Source organism: Megascapheus bottae, chromosome X (genome assembly GCF_031878675.1).
Source record: "Megascapheus bottae isolate mThoBot1 chromosome X, mThoBot2.hap1, whole genome shotgun sequence".
NCBI classification, from domain to species: Eukaryota; Metazoa; Chordata; class Mammalia; order Rodentia; family Geomyidae; genus Megascapheus; species Megascapheus bottae.
The window spans coordinates 80648917-80669797 of NC_143547.1; the positions used below are offsets into that span (position 1 = coordinate 80648917).

Genomic DNA, 20881 nt, shown 5'->3' on the forward strand with positions numbered 1-20881 from the left:
TCCTGGAGGAAGCCCTTAAGCATTCTGGAGGTCCTTTTGCTGGGAAAGCTTGCTAAGCAGCCAGAGAGGCTGGAGACTCCAGGGCACGTACACTGCAATGCCTTTCCCTTAACAATTTACACCCATAGCCTCCTAACACAAGAACACACATACACACACACACACACACACACACACACATACAGAAGGAGGATGTGCCTCTTTATTGATAGTATGAGTCGTGTCAGCATGGAGGCCAAATGTAGACAGCACTTGAAGAACCCATCTGCCTTGGATTCCGGCAGAAGATGGAACTCTGAGGCTCTCCCAAGCACATGGAGAAGATGATGTCTCAGTCCTCACTGTCACTGCTGTTTTCATCTTTTTCCATGATTGTCTTCAGGGTTTTTCTATGCTTGAATCTCCTATTCTGAAACCAAGTCTGCAATTAGAGTGAAAAATCATTTGTTTACTATAATGAACACTGAATACAATCGTGGGGAATGCAAATCATGCAACTTTATAAGTCACTGAGATGTGAACGTGCACAAGGTGACAAATCTCTGATTGCTTTGATCACTCCTTGGGGTGTTAAGGGTACCCAGTGATGGAACAGGCGACTACAATATGTGAAGCCATGCTCTAAATCCACAACACCACAACCAACCACCCAAACTCCGGAAGAATGAACACACCCCTCCTTCAGAACACACAGATGGAGCGCCCCCCAAGCTGTGCCAAGGGCTCTAACAGATTGAAGGTGGGTAAGGGAGGTGAACAAATTGGCTGGTAAATTTAGAGAAGCTATAGCTTCATAGAACGTTTTGGTGAGACATTCAAAATGAAGTACAAACTAATGTCACCACATCAAATTTGAATCATCTGTATTTACAGTATAGACTAAAAATTATAGCAGGTTTTGCAAGATAGGCCTCACAGATTCCTCTTCATCACCTTAGAGTTTGAAGAGCATTGGCAAACTATGCTTACCACATGCAGTCTCACTGCTAGTTTTCAGATTTTGAGACTTAAACTAATCCACCAAAAGGCTTCCTAACTTCTTTATATTACTTTTCTTTTTTCTTTTTGCCAGTACTGGGGCTAGAACTCAGGGTCCGAGCACTGTCCTTGGGCTTTTTCCTCAAGTCACATGCTCTGCCGCTTGAGCCACAGCACCACTGCTGGCTTTTCTACGTATGGGGTACCGAGGAATCCAACCTGAGCCTTCGTGCATGCTAGGAAAGCACTCTACCACTAGGTCAAACTTCCGGACCTGTATATTTCTTAAGGAGAGTTTCTGAGCACTGTCCATTAAAGAGCAAGAATTGTTTTCGTGCAAACTAAACTACCGAAAGGTCACTTAAGAGAACCTGTAAAATTATTTTTATTATTTACTTCTGTGTAGAAATATAGACGAAGATGACATATTTACGGTTTCATAAGTATTCGTGCCATTTCACTGCATTCCTTCATGCGAGAGAAGTCTAAAAATCCCATGAATACCAGTGGTGACAGTGGTTCCTCTTGGTCCTCCAGATCTTGGCTCCAGGAACAGGAAGAAACCAAGCAGTGCTAGGTTCTGCTGGAGGTGGTGTGGCAGCAGGATGGCCCAAATCAGGTTCACATGTGGAATCGGCCACAGCGGTGCCTTCTTGCAGGGTCCAAGATGAGCCACAGGGTAAGATGCCAAGGAGCAGCAAATACCAGCCCAAACCAACTCCCACAGCCAGGTCCACCCAACTCCCAGTCTGGTGGACCTTGCTATGACACATTCCTCTTCCTCCAGTATCCGATTTGCCCACTTTCATCCTCTTCCATTCTATCTTTTTGCATTTATCCTTTTTCTCTTTGCCCTTTTCTTTCCCTTATGAGAGAATGAGAAGCTAGGGCTTCACAGTCCTTTCTCCATCAAAAGCATTCTAAGACTCAGCAACTTTTTGCCAATGGAAAGCACTGTTAGGAAAATGGCACTGAGGCTCTAAGGTAGAGTGCTACCTTAAGCGTAAAGAGGCTCGAAGACAGGGCCCAGGCTCTGACCTCGAGCCCAGGCCTGGCAAGCAATAAACAAACAAACAAACAAACAAACAAATAAATGAAAGAAAGTAGGAAGGCATGGGGCCGGGAGTTTGGCCTAGTGGTAGAGTGCTTGCCTAGCATGCACGAAGACCCGGGTTCTATTCCTCGGTACCACATACACAGAAGAAATCCGGAAGTGGTGTTGAGGCTCATGCGGCAGAGCTCCAGGCTTGACAAAGTCCAAGGACAGTGCTCAGGCCCTGAGCTCAAGCCCAGGTCTGGTCAAAATAATAATAAAAATAAAAAGTTCGAAGGCAGGGAGGGAGGCAAGAAGGAAAGAAGGAAAGGAGGGTGGGAAGGCAGTTGGTAGGGAAGGAGGGATAAAGGAAGGGAATCGGGAGAGGAAAGCAAAGGGAAGGAAGTAAAGAAGGAAGCGAGACAGTCCTGCTAGGAAGTTGAGCTCCCAACAACAGATGTCCAAAGGCAGCCAGGGTATAAAAATATGTGAGGCTTCATGTCCAAAATACCCAGCAATACAGGCCTGGAGATGTGACTCATGTACATTTTTGCCTCTGCTTCTGAAGGAGCTGAAACACAAGCAGGTTCCACTATACCCAGCCAGACTCTTAATAATGATTTTTACATTACAGTTCCCAAAAGAAAAAGGGAACAAGGTACCATTAATCCACATCAACTTGAAACTACCTAGGACAAAGGTGTTTGGAGGTCTGGACTATGTTTCTCTTGACTAACTTCAAAACGCTTGCTTCAGGTTTACTGACCTTCACTCGGTCATCAGATTCATCTATGCATGTTGCCAGCCGCTTCCTACGGAAAGAAAACGACAAGGGTTCATGTTTCCTGTTGTTAAAGGAAATAACATCCAATCTGTCCATCCTATGCATCATCGTACGTGCAAGGCACACCTTGACAACTCACCAGTGCAGATTTCTATAATTCTGAGAACTCATGCTGCTTTTGCAACGGTTTCGACGCATCACAAAACCGCTGCTGGCTTTAAACCTCATGAGTTAGGATACTAATTCCTAACACTTTACTATTGAAGAGTAACCTTTTATTGTCATTGATTACGTTATAGATTAACATATTACAATTACTCTTGTATCACTAGCTTCACCAGCGCTTCAGAACAAAAAGGGGAAAAAAATCTAGATTGAACAAATTAACTAAGTTTAAACACTACAGAAATGCTATAAAGACTCGAGCTACATTGACTGGGTCTTATCATGAGGCAGGGCAGGAACACAGATAAAAAAAGTGAAACAGATCAATTGGAATATGTCAAAAATGATAACTTCCATCTACCAAAGGTATTAAGGCAAGCCTACAGTTGGCAATAATATTAAAAGATGAGAGAAGCACTAGTGGCTCATGCTTGTAACTCTAACCACACAAGAGGCAAAAACCTGGACGACTGCAGTTGGAAGCTAGCCTGCATAAAGAAAAAAAAAGAAAGTCCTGGGCAAAAAGGTGCTCAGAATTTCTTGCTAATTAACCAGCAAAATGCTAGACTGGAACCATGATTCAAGTGGTAGAGCATTAGCCACTAGAGAAGACTTAGGGAGAGAGTGAAGCAGTGTTGACACGGCCCCGAAAATACGAGCATACACACCTAAATGAATCAATAGTTAAGTAAATACACTGTAAAGCCTAGGACAGATGGCAGTTTCCCGGTGGGTAACCAACCAGTGCCGCCAAATCCCCAGCCTAATTTGCTTTTCCAGCTCTCACGAGCAAAAGCCGCCCAAAGCAATGGCTGCTGGTCGGTTCCTAGACAAGTCTCCAGTCTACACTGCATGCACGGAGTGCTGGGGCACCCCAAGGCATTCCTCCCGGCTCCAGTGCCACGGAAGGCAAAAAGCTCCAGTGGGTCGGGCGTAAAGCGGAGAAACGGGGGCGAAGCGATGGGAAATGGCCGAACGCGATGGAGGTCGAGTACCAACCCAGAGCAACCACTGACCTGGTGGGGGCATCCGGATAGTGCGTTTCTTGGAAGAGGTTTTCCATTTCCTCCACCTGCCACGGCTGGAACTTGCGAATCTGCCTGCGCTGGGGCTGCGGAGCCGCCGCGGCCGCCTCCTCCGGCTCCGGGGCCTGCGGGGCCTGCGGCGCCGGTGGGGGCAGTGGGGGCCCTGGAGGCACCTGGAACCCGCAAGCGCCCTCACAGGAGCTGGAGCTGCCACTGTGGCCGTCGCCGTCGTCGTTCCCCACGTCTTCGTGGTTCCCGGCCCCGTCATCGTCGTCGTCGTCATCGTCGTCGTCGTCGTCGTCCAGGTCAGCTATGAGCCTCATGTAATCCTTGAAGGCCAGCGCTCCTTCTCGAAAGTGCTGGCTCTCGGCTCCACCTGGCTCGGGCTCAGCCATTTCTATGGCCAGGCTCCTGGCGGAGTGGTGGTGGGAGGCCCAGGCGGAGGAAGGCGGCTGTGCCTCGTGGCGACTCGGGCGATGCCGCTCTGTGGAGAGCACGGACGCACTGACGCCTCAGCAGGATTGGCCAGGCGGCACAGGCTCTCCAGCCTTGCGCAATGCACGGCGGCGCACTACTTCTCCTGTGGCGCGCGAATCATCCGCGTGGCGGGAAGCCCAAGGGGGCCCACTGCTCCTCCTTTACCTTGCAAGGCACCGGGCTGCACTACCTCCCCAGTGCTGCGCGAGGCACCGCGGCGCACTATTTGTCCTCCTCTGCGCAAGGCAGTTTGGGTGCACTGCCTCCCCTCTGCCGCACCGGGCAGAGGAGGCGCACTACTTCTCTCCTGCTGGCTAAGGCCCGCCCTGCTACCTTTCTCTCTCTGGGCCGTGCCAGGCCCAAGTGCCCCAGAAGCTTCCCTGCGTGGCAGGAAGCACAAGGGGGGCGCACTACCTCTCCTCTGATGCGCAAGGCACAGGGGGCCCTCTACCTCTACTCTGCCGCCCAAGGCCTTGTGGGTGTACTACCTCTCCTGGGCCGCGCATGGCACTGGGGTGCACGACCTCTCCTCTGCCACGCAAGGCACTGGGAGGGGGCGCGCTGCTTCTCTTCTGCGGGGCAACGCACTGTTGCGGGGGACTACTTCCCCTCTGCTGCACAAGGCACAAGTGCCGCGGAATCTTCTCTGTTTGGCGCGAAGCACAGGGGCGCGCACCACTTCTCCCGTGATGCGCAAGGCACCAGGGATGCACTAGCTGCGCTAGGTGGCGCGCGGCACCGGGGTCGCAGTCTTTCTCCTCTGCCGAGCCAGGCCCCGTGGGCGCACTGTCTTTCCACTGCCGCACAGGGCAGTGCTTGGGGGAACGCGCACTACGGTTCCTTTGCCGCGCAAGGCAGAGTGGGCGCACTGCCACGCCTCTGCCGCGCAAGGCACTGTGGGCATCGTGGCACTGCTGTGCTTTATAATTCCTGCACATACTTGCTGCCGCCTGCTGACCGCTATTGCCTTTCCAAACAGACTGTGGCCGTGGGCAAGGAGGGATTCCTTACACGCAAAAGCGTCTAATTAGTCTGAGACGAAATAAACTTTCCGAATCAGGCAGGAACTGCTCAGGACAGGTGGAATAGAATGTCCCTTCTAGGGCACGATCACAAAATAGTGTCTAACTTGGCTATGAGTTGACTACTCCTGGTAGGACTCACTGTACCCCAGTGAGGACACTAAGGGAAGGCCTATGCTGCTCTTCTGAAATAATGCATGGTGTCCGGGCGGCCGACATTGAGAGAAGGGGGGAGCCTTCATGAGAAAGTCATGGTCGCTGAGATAATAAGCAAAAACTCCTGGCCCACTCTCAGCAGACCACTTTTTTTTTTTTTTTTGCCAGTCCTGGGGACTGAACTCAGGGCCTGAGCACTGTCCTTGGGCTTTTCTACCACTTCAGCCACAGCACCACTTCTGGCTTTTCTATGTATGTTATACCGACCAATCGAACCCGGATCTTTCTTTTGCCTTTAATGGGTTATGGGGCTTGAACTTGGCCTGGCTGCTGTCCCTGAGCTTTTCAGCTCAATGCTACCGCCCTACCCCTAGATCGGGCGTTGTCCCTGTGAGCCAAGCCCTATTTCCGTTTTCCAGGGGTCGAACCCAGGTCTTTGCGCATGGTAGGCGATCACTCTACCACTAGGTCGAACTCCCGGTCCACTCGGTCTATACTTCACAGCCTACACACAGCCTGGGCTGGGAGTTAGTTTGACTTGATCAGTTGTGACACTGATTTTTCCTGAAATTTGAAAGCACATTAAAAATATATTGGATGGTGTCTTTTTTTTTAAATTTCACATTTGTGCCAGTACAGAGGTCTTACACTGCCTCTTAGCTTTTTCTTCTCAAGGCTGGTGCTCTACTGCTTGAGCCCATCTCCACCTCTCCGCATTGTCTTGTATGTTTGGGCTCTATATAGTATTCTAGCTAGAGATGACCATATTGTCGTAAACTGAGTGGCACCCTTGTCTTGATCACCGAGGTGGAGCCTCAATACCAAGAATAAAAGGGAAACACTCTTACCAGTCTTTCACATGGAAGGATAAGGAGGCTCATTCTTGAAATGAGCAAGTCAGGAATTTTCGGTGTTTTTTTTTAAATTCTTTTTTATTTTCTCTTTTTCTGAATGTATTTGTGACAACTTTTTATTGGACTTAGGAAGTGTGTGTGTGTGTGTGTGTGTGTGTGTGTGTGTGTGTGTGTCCATGTCTATGTGTGTTCTGGGACTTCAACTCATGACATTGTCACTGCCTCTGAGTTTTTGCTTAAAGAACACATACTATCACTTGAGTAACTGCCCAATGATGGCTTTTTTAAAATTAATGTACCGTGTTATTTCTCATCTCTTTTGTTGTCCCTTGGTTATTCTCATATTGTTACAGTATCTTACCTTCTTATCTGGTATATTATATATATATATGTGTGTATGTTTATTTGAAATAGGATAGTGAAGGGGAAAAAACAAAATGAGGGTAGAGGGTGGGGGGAAATGGGGACAAAAACATGAGAAGGGGTATCAGTGTGAAGTAATGCACCTTCTATCTGGCGAATATAATGTAATCTTTCTATTAGTTACAATTAAAAAGAAAATAGGCCATGAAATTTTGAAACTATTACAGGGAAATCAGATCAAGTAAGCCAATGACATGAAAATACACTTTGGAAAATACCAAGTTTACTTGTAGTCCAACAAAATACCAAATATGAATGATGGAGATAAAATGAGAAGAAGAAATAATAAATCCAGAGGTGTAGAAAACCTTCTTAATAAAAGACTAGTATTTAACTTTACTAAATTCAGGAAAGTTGTAATGAAGGTTTACAAATTGCCATACAAGTAAGATTAGAAATCGAATACCCCTAGTATCTCACTTTGTTATCTGATATATTGAATTTATTTGTATTTGGATATTTGTAATTTGATAGGGAATGGGGGAAAACCAAGACGGGTGGGGGGTGTGGGGGGGGAGGGAAATGGGTACCAAGACATGTGAAAGGGTATCAATGTATGTGAATTAATGCACCTTCTATCTGGCAAATATCATGTAACCCTTTTACTAATTACAATAAAAAAAAGAAATCAAATACCCCTAGACAAATTAACACAGAGTAAGAAAAATTGAGTAAAGAAAATTAAAACCTGCATGAAAGGGAAACAAAAACCTAATAAACCCCATTAGGATAATAACATATATCTAAAATCAGATAATGAAATAAAAAATAAATGCAGAAAGATATAGTTCAAGCCCTAAAGGAAAGCAACTGCAAACTAAGACAACTAAAGAGACAAAAAAAGCCTTGCTGTTCATAATGCTTAATGTTCACATGACTTGAGCAGAAAGAATGCTCAAAGGCTACAAAAACACTCTTCACACAAATAACAAGAGATATGAGGTATAAGAAATAGGGTTGTTTATGCAGAATGTGACAGGTGCAAATTTCTGCCTTCAGCTGAGAGACAGGTGGAGACAAGTCACAAGGATGGGATAGGTTGTCAGGCAAAACTGTAAGTGATCCATAGAACTAGGGACATGTGACAAGGGGCTAACTCACACTCTAGCATTTGTCCATCGTGTGTGTGTATAAGTTCTTAAGGCTGGTTTTATCCACAGTGAAGTCTTGAGACCTTACAGAAGTTTGTGTTTAGTTGTTTTAAATGAAGTAAAAATCTTGGCCAGCCTTATAGAAGTTTGTGTTTAGTTGTTTTTTTTTTTTTGCCAGTCCTGGGCTTGAGCTCAGGGCCTGAGCACTGTCCTTGGACTTTCTCAAGGCTAGAGCTCTACCACTTGAGCCTCAGCACCACTTCTGGCTTTTTTCTATGTATGTGGTACCAAGGAATTGAACCCGGGTCTTCGTGCATGCTAGGCAAGCACTTTAACCACTAGGCCAAACTCCCGGCCCTGTGTTTAGTTGTTTTAAATGAAGTAAAAATCTTGGCCAGCCACTAAAGCTGTAACACTTTTTTTTCAAGGATAATTAATAATTTTATTTCGACATACCTTGTTGTCATGCTTTCCTTTGTCTCCAGCGTCATGCTTTTTTCTTTCTTTTCTTTTTTTTGTAACACTTTTTTCAGTGTAATTTCCTCCTTGAAGTATTCAAAGCAACTAGATTTTCACCAATTTCCTTAAGTCTGTGAACTTCCAATTTTTAACTTTTAATGTTGATTCTACTCTTTGAAATCATACCCTGGGGATTGTCCTTGATCTTTGCTCAAGGCTAGCACTCTTCCACATGAGCCACAGTTCTACTTCTATTAGTGGTGATAAATTGTAGATGAGTCTCACTTTTCTTGCCTAGGTTGAATTTGAACCATGGTTCTCCTGAGTTGCTAGGATTACAGGTATGAGTCACTGGTGCCTGGACAATTTTTGCCCTTTTACAAAGACCAATCACAGCATTCACATCGGGACTAATGGTGGCCCCCTACTGCACCAGTCACACAGAACTGACAGAAGTGTCATGTTGTCACCTCACCTGAGGGATAAAAGCATCAAGGTGAGCAGACTCATCAAGAGCATTTGAAGTCTTATCCACAGTGATATCTTCAAATTGGAATAGTTTATCTGGAGGGGATGTGCAAGGTCCTTGTAGCTGAAGTTATGGCTAGCAGTCAAAGCTGTATTGAGGCAGCTATAGTATAGCCTTAAGGCATCCTTGAAAGTGTTCAAAGTAGTCAGGTTTTCACAGTTTCTCATGAGTCACCCAAAGAATGGCTGCTCCTTCCATAGCTGTCTGCTTAAGGGAAGTGTCTTAAAGGTGTAAATCACAAGGTCAGATTTGCTGGAATCAACATGAGATGAACTTTTTCATTTGCAAGTCCTGGCTTGGCCTCAGAGCCAGAGCATTGTCCTTGGACTTTCTCAAGGCTAGCATTCTGCTACTTGAGCCACAGCACCACTTCCAGCTTTTTTGTGCATGTGGTATTGAGAGATTGAGCCCAGGACTTCATGCATACTAGGCAAGCACTCTATAACTAGGCCATACTCCCGGCCCCTGAGATGAACTTTTAAAAAGTTATATTAATATAGCATGTAAACATGATGAACCATGATTTTTTTTCTGGTACTCTAGCTTGAACTCTGATTTTTTCTCAAGTGTAGTGCTCTATCACTTTAACTAAATCTTGACTTGCAGCTTTTAGGGGGTTAACAAACAGGATGTGTGTTATAGACTCACCGCCCAGGTTTGGCTTTGAACCATGATCCTGAATAACTAGGATTATAGTCATGAACAACACTAATATTTTAACATTATTAAACACTGTTGGTTATCTTTAAAAAATGCTCATAGAAGCCAGGCGTGGTGGCTCATGCCTGTAATCCTAGCTACTCAGGAGGCTGAGATTTGAGGGTCAAGGTTCAAAACCAGCCCGGGCACAAAAGAACCTGAGACTCTTATCTCCAATTAACCTCTAGAAAATGGTTCAAGGGTAGGGCAGTAGCCTTGAGCTGAAGAGCTCAGGGACAACACCCAAGCCGAGTTCAAGCCCCATGATACACACACACACACACACACACACACACACACACACACAAATGCTCATAGACAGAGTGGTCTTTCTCTAGGTCCTCTTACCTGTCTCAGGAAGAATAAGGAAGAGGAAAAGGAAAAGGAGGGGGAAAGTCTAGTAGTACAACAAGTCTCCACATATGCTCAATCCATGCAGATACCATTTGAAATTCGATAGAAGCTCTGTAGATAGAGGCTCACCAGAGTAACATAAATCAGCATGTGTTCAGTGTTCCCTAGTTGCATCAAGAAGGACAAAATGGGACACATGATGTGGACATGCAAAAAAGTTTCTACAGGTGGGCTACAATATGGAGTACTTGGCGTTTTCTCCAAGAAACTGGTCTGGACCTTTTACTTGAACAACCAAAGTGCTCTGAAAACCCAATCCCATACTTCCGCTCCCTTGAGCCTCTAAAGAACAGTTCATCTTTTACTTTCCTTACAGATTCTAGTGAGCTACCTGATCATTTTACCTTGAACACTTGCCCTGTTTTGTTACTGGGGAAAAAATGGATTAGAAGAAAGAAGAAAGAGTGGTTCTCAGAGACCTCACCAAAAGGCTCACTGCATTATGTTGCTAATGCTGGAACTGCTAGGCTCTCTGGGTTGTGTGGATCTCACTAGTTCTCAAGGAGTTAAGGATAAGGTGACTTAGGCCAAATAGTCTACAGAGAGGTTTGAATTCGAGTATATTCTCTGAGGGCTAGTGTGAAGGCTAGTTTCTTTGCCTCTCCCTATGTCTGAAGTTAACTTGGGAAATTATGATTCCATTTTTTTCAGTTGAGGTAATGTAAGAAGAGGAGTGAGAAAATATTCCACTAAGCTACATGTTTCAGCATCCACAATAGAAACACAAAAACAAGCACACAGATACACACACAGACACCCTCCAGAAACCTCTGGCAGCCACACCCTCTACTCTATGTCCACACCTCAGAGGTCCCAGTGCCTCATAAATGAGTGGCTCATGTGCCCCAGAAGATGCAACCACTTCATGTAGTACAATTACAACTTGTGAGGACTTTAGACTTCAAACTAGAACTCTAAGACCCCTTGAAACACACACCAGACACTGGAAAGGAAGTAGCAGCTCGGAGCTGGAGCTGTGCACACCCTGGAAGACATTCCAGTATGGAACATTCCCAGGAGAGCAGGTGTCAGAGCCTGGAAGCTCACGAGCTCCAAAAAAGTGTTCAGGGTAAGTGAACAGGTGATTTTCAGTGAATTCCTAGAAACAAATCTGAGGACGGTTGAGTGGAGGGGTGGCTCCATTGTCACCATTCCCATAAATGGCCCTCACTTCGAAGTCCCTTATGTCACAGTGATAGCTTTCACCACCTCATGGTCTACTCCTAGCTCCTCACCTCTAGATGTCTCCCACTTTCTGATCTCTGGGGACATTTCTCACCTTCCTCTTTTTCAGATGTGGCGTCCACAGTGAATTCGGTGACTGGAGGGGGAGGAGACGAGGCCTGGGAGAAAACATGGTACCAAGATGAGCAGGGAGCTCCAAGAGGAGGGAACTGCGTGGGGGCCAAAGCTCCAGACAGCATGAAAGAAGATGAGGCCCACCCCAGCGGTGGCAGAGGCAGCGATGTGGAGAAACCCACTCAGTGGGAGTGGAAAGAGTCAGCCAGGGAAGAGCCTAAAGGGGAGGAGTTTGCTCAGGAGAGAGCCATGGCATATGATCCTCTGGATATGGATGGCAGAGTCTGTTTCCCCATCCAGTATTTTGAGCTGGAAGATCTGGAGAACATTTTCTTACGCATTAACTACCCTGAATTGCTCATTGGGTAAGTAGCTTCCACTGTGCCCCCCCGCCCCCCCCCGCGCTGTTCTGTTCTCTTCCTCATCATGTTTGTGTTGTTCCAGTCTCCTTCTATTCCCTCCTCTCCTTAAAACTCCCTTCGGGGCATCAAGGACATCAAGGGAAATACAAGTGGTATGGAAATAGCTCAAGTCCAGGAAATTTGTGCTCCTACTACTAGGAATATCATTTTATTGGAGTTAGGATTGGCATTAGGATGAAAAGGAGGGACAGACTTTTGTGTATTTAAAATTCAAGCTGGGAGAATAGCTATATGGACAGAGCTTGCCCAGAATGAGCAAGGCCATGGGTTCCATCCCCAGCACCACATGGGAACAAAAGCAATCCCCCCAAACAACAGTAAAATAAAAATTCTGACAATTTGTTCATCGTTGCCTTTTCACTAGTGTAGATTTTTTTTGTCAGACCTAGGCTTGGTCTCAGGGCCTGAGCACTGTCTTGGTTTTTTTTTTCCTCAAGGCTAGAGCTCTACCACTTGAGCCTCAGCATCATTTCTGGCTTTTTTCTATGTATGTCGTACTGAGGAATTGAACCCAGGAGTTCATGCATGCTAGGCAAGCACTCTACCACTAGGCCAAACTCCCAGCCCTTAGAATTTTAAAGACTATATTGAAACATCATTAGTCTTAGATACTTTCTTAATACCTCCTTCATTTATCAACAACTACTGTACATGAAGGAAATATGTAAGTGGGTATGAATGAGCTGTGGATTGAGGAGGACAGAGATTTTGAGCATAAAGTCTGTATTCTTATATTTTATTTTACTGACAACCTCAAATATGAACCATGTGCTGCTTTCTCCCCTCAGAGAGGAACTTGCTGTAGACTTGAGTTCTACTGAGACCCAGGGTAGAGAAGTGAACCTGAAAACATATGCTCTGCCTAGGAAGCCATCCTAAGACCTGCTTCAAGAATTCAACCCTTCTCCTAGATATTCTCAAGTGTGTGTGGGTTTTATTCCTCTTCTGTGTTTGTGGGACAAAGTTGGAATGTTCAGGGGTGGGCTCTTTGTGTTGTAAAAAATTAGATAAATAAACCACAGCACATAGAAATGTCTGTTACCAGTATAAAAAGTACAAATGAATTTTGACTCTCATTTCTTACACTAAATTAAAAACAAAGTTGAATAGTAAAATTTTGGGAAACTCATTTGTATATAGACAAAGTGGGCATCAATCTGACTTGGGAAGTGTGCAAATTGATGCAACCAGCAACTAGCTTATGAGACTTTTGAACTGATCATTAAAAATATGAAACCCAGGTATAAGCCTCAGTGAAATTCATGAGTGGATTTGTAAGTGTTTCAACACCAGGGAATTCAATAAATATGCACACAGAGAAAGTGATATATGAGTCATTAATAGGTTTTAAGTATGACAAGACTCATAGGAGGATACAACTTTGAAATACAAGTGGCTGTTGTGTTTACACAGGTATAAGGAAGATGGAAATTTCTTATAGTGGATCATTTTATGAGCCTGAAGAGGTTACTAAAACATTTTGATTATCATGATTCATGGGGAAAATTCTTACAAATGATATTTTAAAATTAGTACAAAAATGAACAATTGAGAATAACCTAAGAAAAACATAAATATACAAATTTCCAATACTTGAATATGTATCTTGAGAATATGCCACACAGTGGATTTAATGAGTGCATATTTGCTTGAGAAATTTCTAACATCTCAGAATAGTTCATCTATTGCTGCACTATTTTTATTTATTTTTGATTTTTTGTTTTTTTGCCAGTCCTGGAGCTTGAACTCAGGGCCTGAACACTGTCCTTGTGCTTTCCTCAAGGCTAGAGCTCTACCACTTAAGCCACAGCCTTTTCTATGTGCGTGGTACTGAGGAATCAAACCTGGGTTTTCGTGAATGTTAGGCAAACACTACCACTAGGCCAAACTCCCAGGCCTACTGCAGTTTTTTTAGAGAGTAAGTTTTGTATTCATTGAGGACAAAGGTAGAAGTTCTCAATTCACACCAGGATCTTACCTATATGAACTTGGAATATTTTTATCTTTGCCTTAGGCAGTGAAAATCAATCTGAAGGTCATGGCAACAAATGCTAATATTTGAGACCATGGAGAGGTATCAGTTGTATTAAGAGCCTGACTGGCCAGAGATGTTGAACACTTCTTCAGGGATCTATTTGCCCATTCTTTTTTCTTCATCCGAGAAGTCACTTTTTAAGCCTTTTGCTCATTTATTGATTGGGTGGTTGAGTTTCTGAGGGTATATTTTAGAGGACTTAATTTTTTGAGCTCGGATTATATTTTACAGAAGAGCCGCTTGTCTGCATTAAACTGCAGAGCTTCTGTATGGCAAAGGATATAGCTAGCAAGTTAAATAAAAAGCCCATAGAGTGGGAGAAGATCTTCACTAATGATACAACAGACAAAGGCCTCATATCTAAAATATATCTACAGCTAAAAAAATTGAATCTCTCCAAAACAAATCTTCAAAGAAACAACCATCCCATTAAAAGATGGGCGAAAGACTTAAAGAGAGACTTCTCTGTGCTGCAGTGAACATCGTTGTGCTAGTGGCTTTAGTATGGCCTTGTTTCTGGATGATTGGATAAATGCCAAGGAGTGGAATTGCTGGGTCATAGGGGAACTCTATGTTTAGTCTATTGAGGAATTGCCATACTGATTTCCATAGTGGTTGAACGAGTTTACACTCCCATCAACAGTGTAGTAGCCATCCCTTCTGGCCACATCCCCTCCAGCATCTGTTATTAGATTTCTTGATCATGGCCATTCTAACTGGAATGAGGTGGAATTTCAGAGTTGTTTTGGGTTGCATTTCTTTTATGGCCAGAGATGTTGAGCATTTCCTCATGTGTCTATAGGCCATTCTTATTACAATACCTTACAAAATAGAGTTTGAAGTTTGGTATTGCTATTCTTCCAGCACTGTTTTTTTCCTAAGGATTGCTTGTGCTATGAGGATTTTCTATTATTTCATATGAATTTCTGGATTGCTTCCTCTATTTCATTAACTCCTTTTGCAATAGCCTCAAAGAAAATGAAATACGTCTTAATTAAATAAGAATGTAAAGGATCTTTATGATGAAAACTTTAAAAACCTGGAAAAGGAAATTGAAGCAGACTTAAGGAAATGGAAAAAACCTCTCATGCTCCTGGACTGGAAGAATTAACATTGAGAAAATGGCAATCTTGCCAAGGGCTATCTACAAATTCAGTGCAATACCCATCAATATCCCAATGTCATTCTTTAAAGAAGTAGAAGAGGCAATCCAAAATTTTATATTGGCATAATAAAAGACCCCGTATAGCAAAAACAATTCTTAGCAGAGTGAACAGCACTGGAAGAATTTCAATACCAAACTTTAAACTCTATTACAGAGCTATAGTAATCAAAACAGCTTGGTAGTGGCACAAGAACAGGCCTGAGGAATGATGGAATAGGACTGAAGACCAGAAATCAACCAGCAGACCTCTTTGATAAAGGAGCCAAAAAACAGAATATAAGAAAGACAGTCTCTTCAACAAGTGGTGCTGGCAGAACTGGCTAATCACCTGCAGAAAACTAAAGTTAGATTCTTCTGTATCACCCTGCACCAGGATTAATTTCAAATGTATCAAAGACCTTGAGGTAAAAGCAGATATACTAAAAACTTTACAAGAACAAATAGGAGGTACACTAGGACCCCTTGGCACAAGTCGAAACTTTCTAAATAAAGACCCAGAAACATAACAAATTAAAGAAAGTTAGGACAAACAGACCCTATTTCTTTAATGGCTATCTATGCAAACTTCTTAATAAAATTCTGACCAAGTGACTTCAAAAACATCATATAGGGGCTGGGAATTTGGCCTAATGATAGAATTATTTCCTAGCATGCATGAAGACCCAGCTTCAATTTCTTGGTACCGCATACATCAAAAAAGCTGGGAAAAAGGGGAAAAGGTGGAAGTGGTGCTGTGGTTCAAGTGGTAGAGCTCTAGACTTGAGAAAGCCCATGGAAAATGCTCAGACCCAGAGTTCAAGCCCCAGGACTGTCAAAAAAAGAAGCCATTATATACTATGATCAAACGGGATTCATTCCAGGGATGCACAGCTGCTTCAATACACACAAGTCAATCAATATAATTCAACACATCAATAGGAGCAAGGACAAGAAACACATGATCATTTAAATAAATGCAGAAAAAGTATTTGACAAGATACCAAACCTCTTTATGGTGAAAGCTCTAGGGAAACTAGGAATCCATGGAACATTTCTCAACATAATACTGTATATGACAAACCTACACCCAGCATTATACTTAATGATGAAAAGTTAAAAACATTTCCTCTAAAATCAGGGACAAGACAAGAATGACTGCTCTCTCCACTCTTCTTCAATACAGTATTGGAATTCCCAGTCAAACAATAAGGCATGAGACAAACATAAAGGGGATCCAAAAGTGAAAGAACTCTCTCTCTTTGCACATGACATGATCCTATATTTAAATAACCCCATAGATTACTCTCCCAAGTTACTTGAGCTCATTTTAAACCTTGGCAAATTAGCAGGATATAAAATTAACCTACAAGAATCAATCTTTTCTGTATAGCAACAATGAGAAGAGTGAGGCTAAGATCAGGAAAGCAACTTCTCAAAAATACCTAGGAATTAAACAAAGATGTGGAGGTTTTCTATAATGAACAATTTAAAAATCTGGAAAAGGGGGCCGGGAGTTCGGCCTAGTGGTAGAGTGCTTGCCTACCATGCACGAAGACCTGGGTTGGATTCCTTGGTACTACATACATAGAAAATGTGGAAGTGGTGCAGTGCCTCAAGTGGTAGAGTGCTGCTACCTTTGAGGAAAGCCAAAGGACAGTGCTCAGGATCTGAGATTAAGTGCAGCACTGGCAAAAAAAAATCTGACAAAGGAAATTAAAGCAGACTTAAGAAAGTGGAAAAACCTCCCATGTTCCTAGATTGAGAGGATTAACCTAATGAAAATGGCAATACTGCTCCAAACTATCTACAAATTCAATGGAATACCCATTAATATCCCAACCACATTCGCTAATGAAATAGAGAAAGCAATCCAAAAATTCATATGGAAAATCATCAATAGCACAAGCAAGTAGCAGGAAAAAGAGTTCTGGAAGAATAACAATACCAAACTTAAAACTTTTAGTTTATAAGCTATAATAATGGGGGGAAAAGCTTGGTACTGGGACACAAGGAGGCCTGAGGACCAATGGAATAGAATTGAAGACCCAGAAATGAACCCAGAGACCTATGGCCACCTACACATTCTAAGGGAGCCAAAAGATAACAGGATGAAGAGAAAGGCTGGATAAGTGAGACTACATTAAACTGCAGAGCTTCTGTAAGGCAAAGGACATAGCTAGTAAATTAATTAGGAAGCCTACAGAATGGGAGAAGATCTTCACTAACCATACAACAGACAAAGGCCTCATATCTAAAATATATCAACAGCTCAAAAAATTGAATCACTCCAAAACTAATCTCCAAAGAAACAACCATCCCATTAAAACATGGGCTAACGACTTAAAGAGAGTCTCTTTGCTATGGTAAATAGTGCTGCAATGAGCATCGTTGAGCTAGTGGATTTAGTATGTCCTTGTTTCTGGATGAGTGGGTAAATGCCAAGTAGTGGAATTGCTGGGTCATAGGGGAGCTCTATGTTTAGCCTTTTGAAGAACTGTCATACAGCTTTCCATAGTGGTTGAATGAGTTTGTACAATGTAGTAGTGATCCCTCCTGGCCTCAAGTGGCCATGTGACGGAGAGTGTAGGAAGCGGTGAGCCTTCATGAGAAAGTCATGATCTCTTGTGTGAATAAGCAGAGGATGTCTCTTGGCCCCTGCCTCCAGATTTGCAACCAACACATAGCGTGGCTAAGAATCAGGTTGATATGATCAGCTGGGGCATGGATTGATTGCTTCTGGGATTTGAAGGCACACTGAATGCATACTGGGCATTGTCATCTTTATTTTTAAATTTCTTTTTTGTGCCAGTACTGGAAGTTGAACACAAGGCCTTACACTGTCATGTAGCTTTCTGCTGAAAGGTGGTGCTTTCAGTGAGTTCAACCATGTTCTATCTAATTTAGTACAGGAAGCAGGCATGGAAATGTGGTCAAATTTAGTACAGGAAATAAGAGTCCTCTTCATAACAGGCATTTCTACATGCTGTGGTTTATTAATCCAATTTCTCCTAACACAAAGGCCCCCTCACATTCAAACTTCGTCCCATAAATACAGTAAGTGCAACAAAACCACATAAACTTAAGCATCTAGAAGAGGGGGTAAATTCTTTCTCTTTCTTCCTTCCTTCCTCTCTCTCTCTCTCTCTCTCTCTCTCTCTCTCTCTCTCTCTCTCTCTCTCTCTCTCTCTCTCTCTCTCTCTCTCTCTCTTTCTTTCTTTTGCCAGTCCTGCCCATGAACTCAGAGCCTGAGCACTGTCTTTGGGCTTTCTCAAGGCTTAGGGCTCTACCACTTGAGCTACAGCGCCACTTCTGGCTTTTTCTATGTATGTGGGACCAAGGAATCAAACCTGGGTCTTCATGCATGTTAGGCAAGCACTCTACCACTAGACCAAACTCCCAGCCCCAAGACCAGAATCTTACCTGTATAAACTTTATGATCTTTTCTTTGATGAAACTCAATCTGTAGATCATGGCATCAAATGTTACTATTTGGGATCACAGCAAGGCATCAATTTTATTAAGAGACTTGTCCATACTGTATGGCTAATACAGTAACTGCTTCACAGTACCTGAATGCCAGGAATAGACCTGCAGGCCTTGGTATGGTAAGTATCAGTAAGTTTGGTCCGTTACCTAAATTTCAGTCCTCAGACTGAAATGTGAAAGCATGAACCAGGTCAGCAAGTGTCCTGTTAAACCTGGACACACTACAGTTTATGGTTCAGCCATGAATGACCTTTCCTTTTTGGTCCACCTTTTTAACTAAAGATCTTTCAGAGGAGAGATGCACCTTAGACACTCTTAATCTTGTTTAAAAATCCTGCTTGTAACCACATAGGAGAGGCTTATGCATACAACCCTACTACTCAGGAAGCTGATATAGATGATTATGGATTCAAGCCAGCCTGGTTGGAAAATTAGAGACTCCATTTCCAATTTCCTTATCAAAAAAACATGTGGTTGTAGTGGCTTAAACTGAGCCAGCCAAGCAAGTAAGTGGGAAGCTCTGATTTCCAACCCTGGGACACTCCCCACTCCCCAAAAGCAACAGCTTGTGGAATATTTATTTTAAATTAAAAGTACATGACCTTACAGAAGGTTTATATTTATGTAGACCTGGCAATGATTAAATTTCTTTTTGGATCATGATACTCCTTCCCTCACTGTTTTACAAACTGAAAAAAGTAAAATCACCTTGGAGTCCATGAGGTCCCAAACTTGTTTAAGATCACACAACAACAGTGATGACTGAAACAATACCAGAAGTAAACTCCAGGGCTTTGTAAATTATTACCCAGGTCAATTAACATAATTCAGATTTTAAAGGAAAGGATATATATATATAAATGACTAAAGTTTGTTTTACAACTGTTTGGTTAGGATTTTTTTCAAAGCTCCCATAATTCTGATAGTTTTGGGGAAGGAAATTAATTCACTACCGGATTTAGAAGTGTATGTGTTTCTAAACATTTTGCTATAATGTTTGATTTGAATCATGTAAAACAGATATAATTAGTATGTATTTCTGCTGATTTATGAAAGACTGTAAGAAACTGGCACAAACCAAATGAACAAGGGGTGAGGATACTCAAGAAGTATCATAGGAAAGATAAATGGCCTGGTTAGTATGTGCATGGAATAATCCTTTTCTTTGATAACTTTGTCAACTCTCAAAATTCCCAGTTTTCCTCTCCATATTAATTATGCAGTTATTTATTTTCTGTCAGTTTTTTCAGTATACTTTCATATGCATACAGATAACTCTAACAATGATGGTATTATTTTGTCACAAAACAGAATAATTAAATTTAATACTAACCAGTGAAAGGAGAAAAATATTTAATATTTATTAAATTGAATTTAATACCAACTAGTGAAATCTCAAAAATATTTAATGGCAGACTTTTGGAGTAAGGGGAAGACAGTTCAATACATAGAGCTCTTGGCTGTGTTCGAGTCACAGTTCTGCAAAAAGTTTTTTAAAAGTCTTCATTTTGTGTCAGTATATGATAGGGAAAAATTTTGATTTTATATAAACTGGAGAAAGTATTTTGCTTTAGCACTTGTCAAGCTACAACTTATTTAAATTTAATTTTAAATTAGTGTTTAACAGGATTCTTCACAGGGATGCAAAGCTGGTTCAACATACAAAAGTCAATTAATACAATTCAACACATCAACAGGAGCAACGACAAGAATCACATGATTGTCTCAATAGATGCAGAAAAGGCATTTGACAAGATTCAACAAACCTTTATGCCAAAAGCTCTGGAGAAACTAGAAATCCATGGAACATTCCTCAGTTTAATAATGGCTGTGTATGACAAACCCACAGCTAGTATTATACTTAATGGCGAAAAGGTAAAACCATTTCCTATAAAATCAGGAACGAGACAAGGATGCCCACTCTCTCCACTCCTCTTCAACATGTAATTCGAATTTCTAGCCAGAGCAATAAGGCAAGTATAAAGCAAGAAGCAAGTATAAAGGGGATCCAAATAGGGAAAGAGGAAGTGAAACTTTCCCTCTTTGCAGATGACATGATTCTGTATTTAAAGAACCCTTGAGACTCCACTCCCAAGCAGCGTGAGCTGGTTTAAAACTTTGGCAAGGTAGCAGGGTATAACATTAACCCTTAAAAATCAACTGCCTTCCTCTATGCCAACAATGAGAGGAATGAGGCAACAATCAGGAAAGCAACTACTTTTGCAATAGCCTCAAAGAAAATACGGTACCTAGGAATTAACTTAACAAAGAGTGCAAAGGACCTTATTGGTGAAAAGTTTAAAAACCTGAAAAAGGAAATTAAAGCAGAGTTGAGGAAATGGAAAAACCTCCCATGCTCCTGGATTAGAAGAATTAACATCGTGAA

General features: G+C 42.6%; 1 protein-coding gene across 2 annotated transcripts; it reads right to left on the minus strand.

The window, feature by feature from the left end:
• Positions 1–211: 211 nt before the first annotated feature.
• Positions 212–4641, minus strand: LOC150041438 (uncharacterized). Of its 2 annotated transcripts, XM_090326887.1 has the most exons (4): positions 3977–4641; positions 2778–2823; positions 1412–1630; positions 338–421 (listed from the first exon to the last, which is right to left on the minus strand). In XM_090326887.1, the coding sequence occupies exons 1-3, from the start codon at positions 4378–4380 to the stop codon at positions 1436–1438; spliced, it is 645 nt and encodes a 214-aa protein (XP_090183013.1). In that variant the 5' UTR covers positions 4381–4641; the 3' UTR covers positions 338–421; positions 1412–1435. The 2 variants fall into 2 exon arrangements, with proteins under 2 accessions (XP_090183014.1, XP_090183013.1); XM_090326888.1 differs by lacking the exon at positions 1412–1630 and having other exon boundaries at positions 212–421; positions 3977–4636.
• Positions 4642–20881: the final 16240 nt, after the last annotated feature.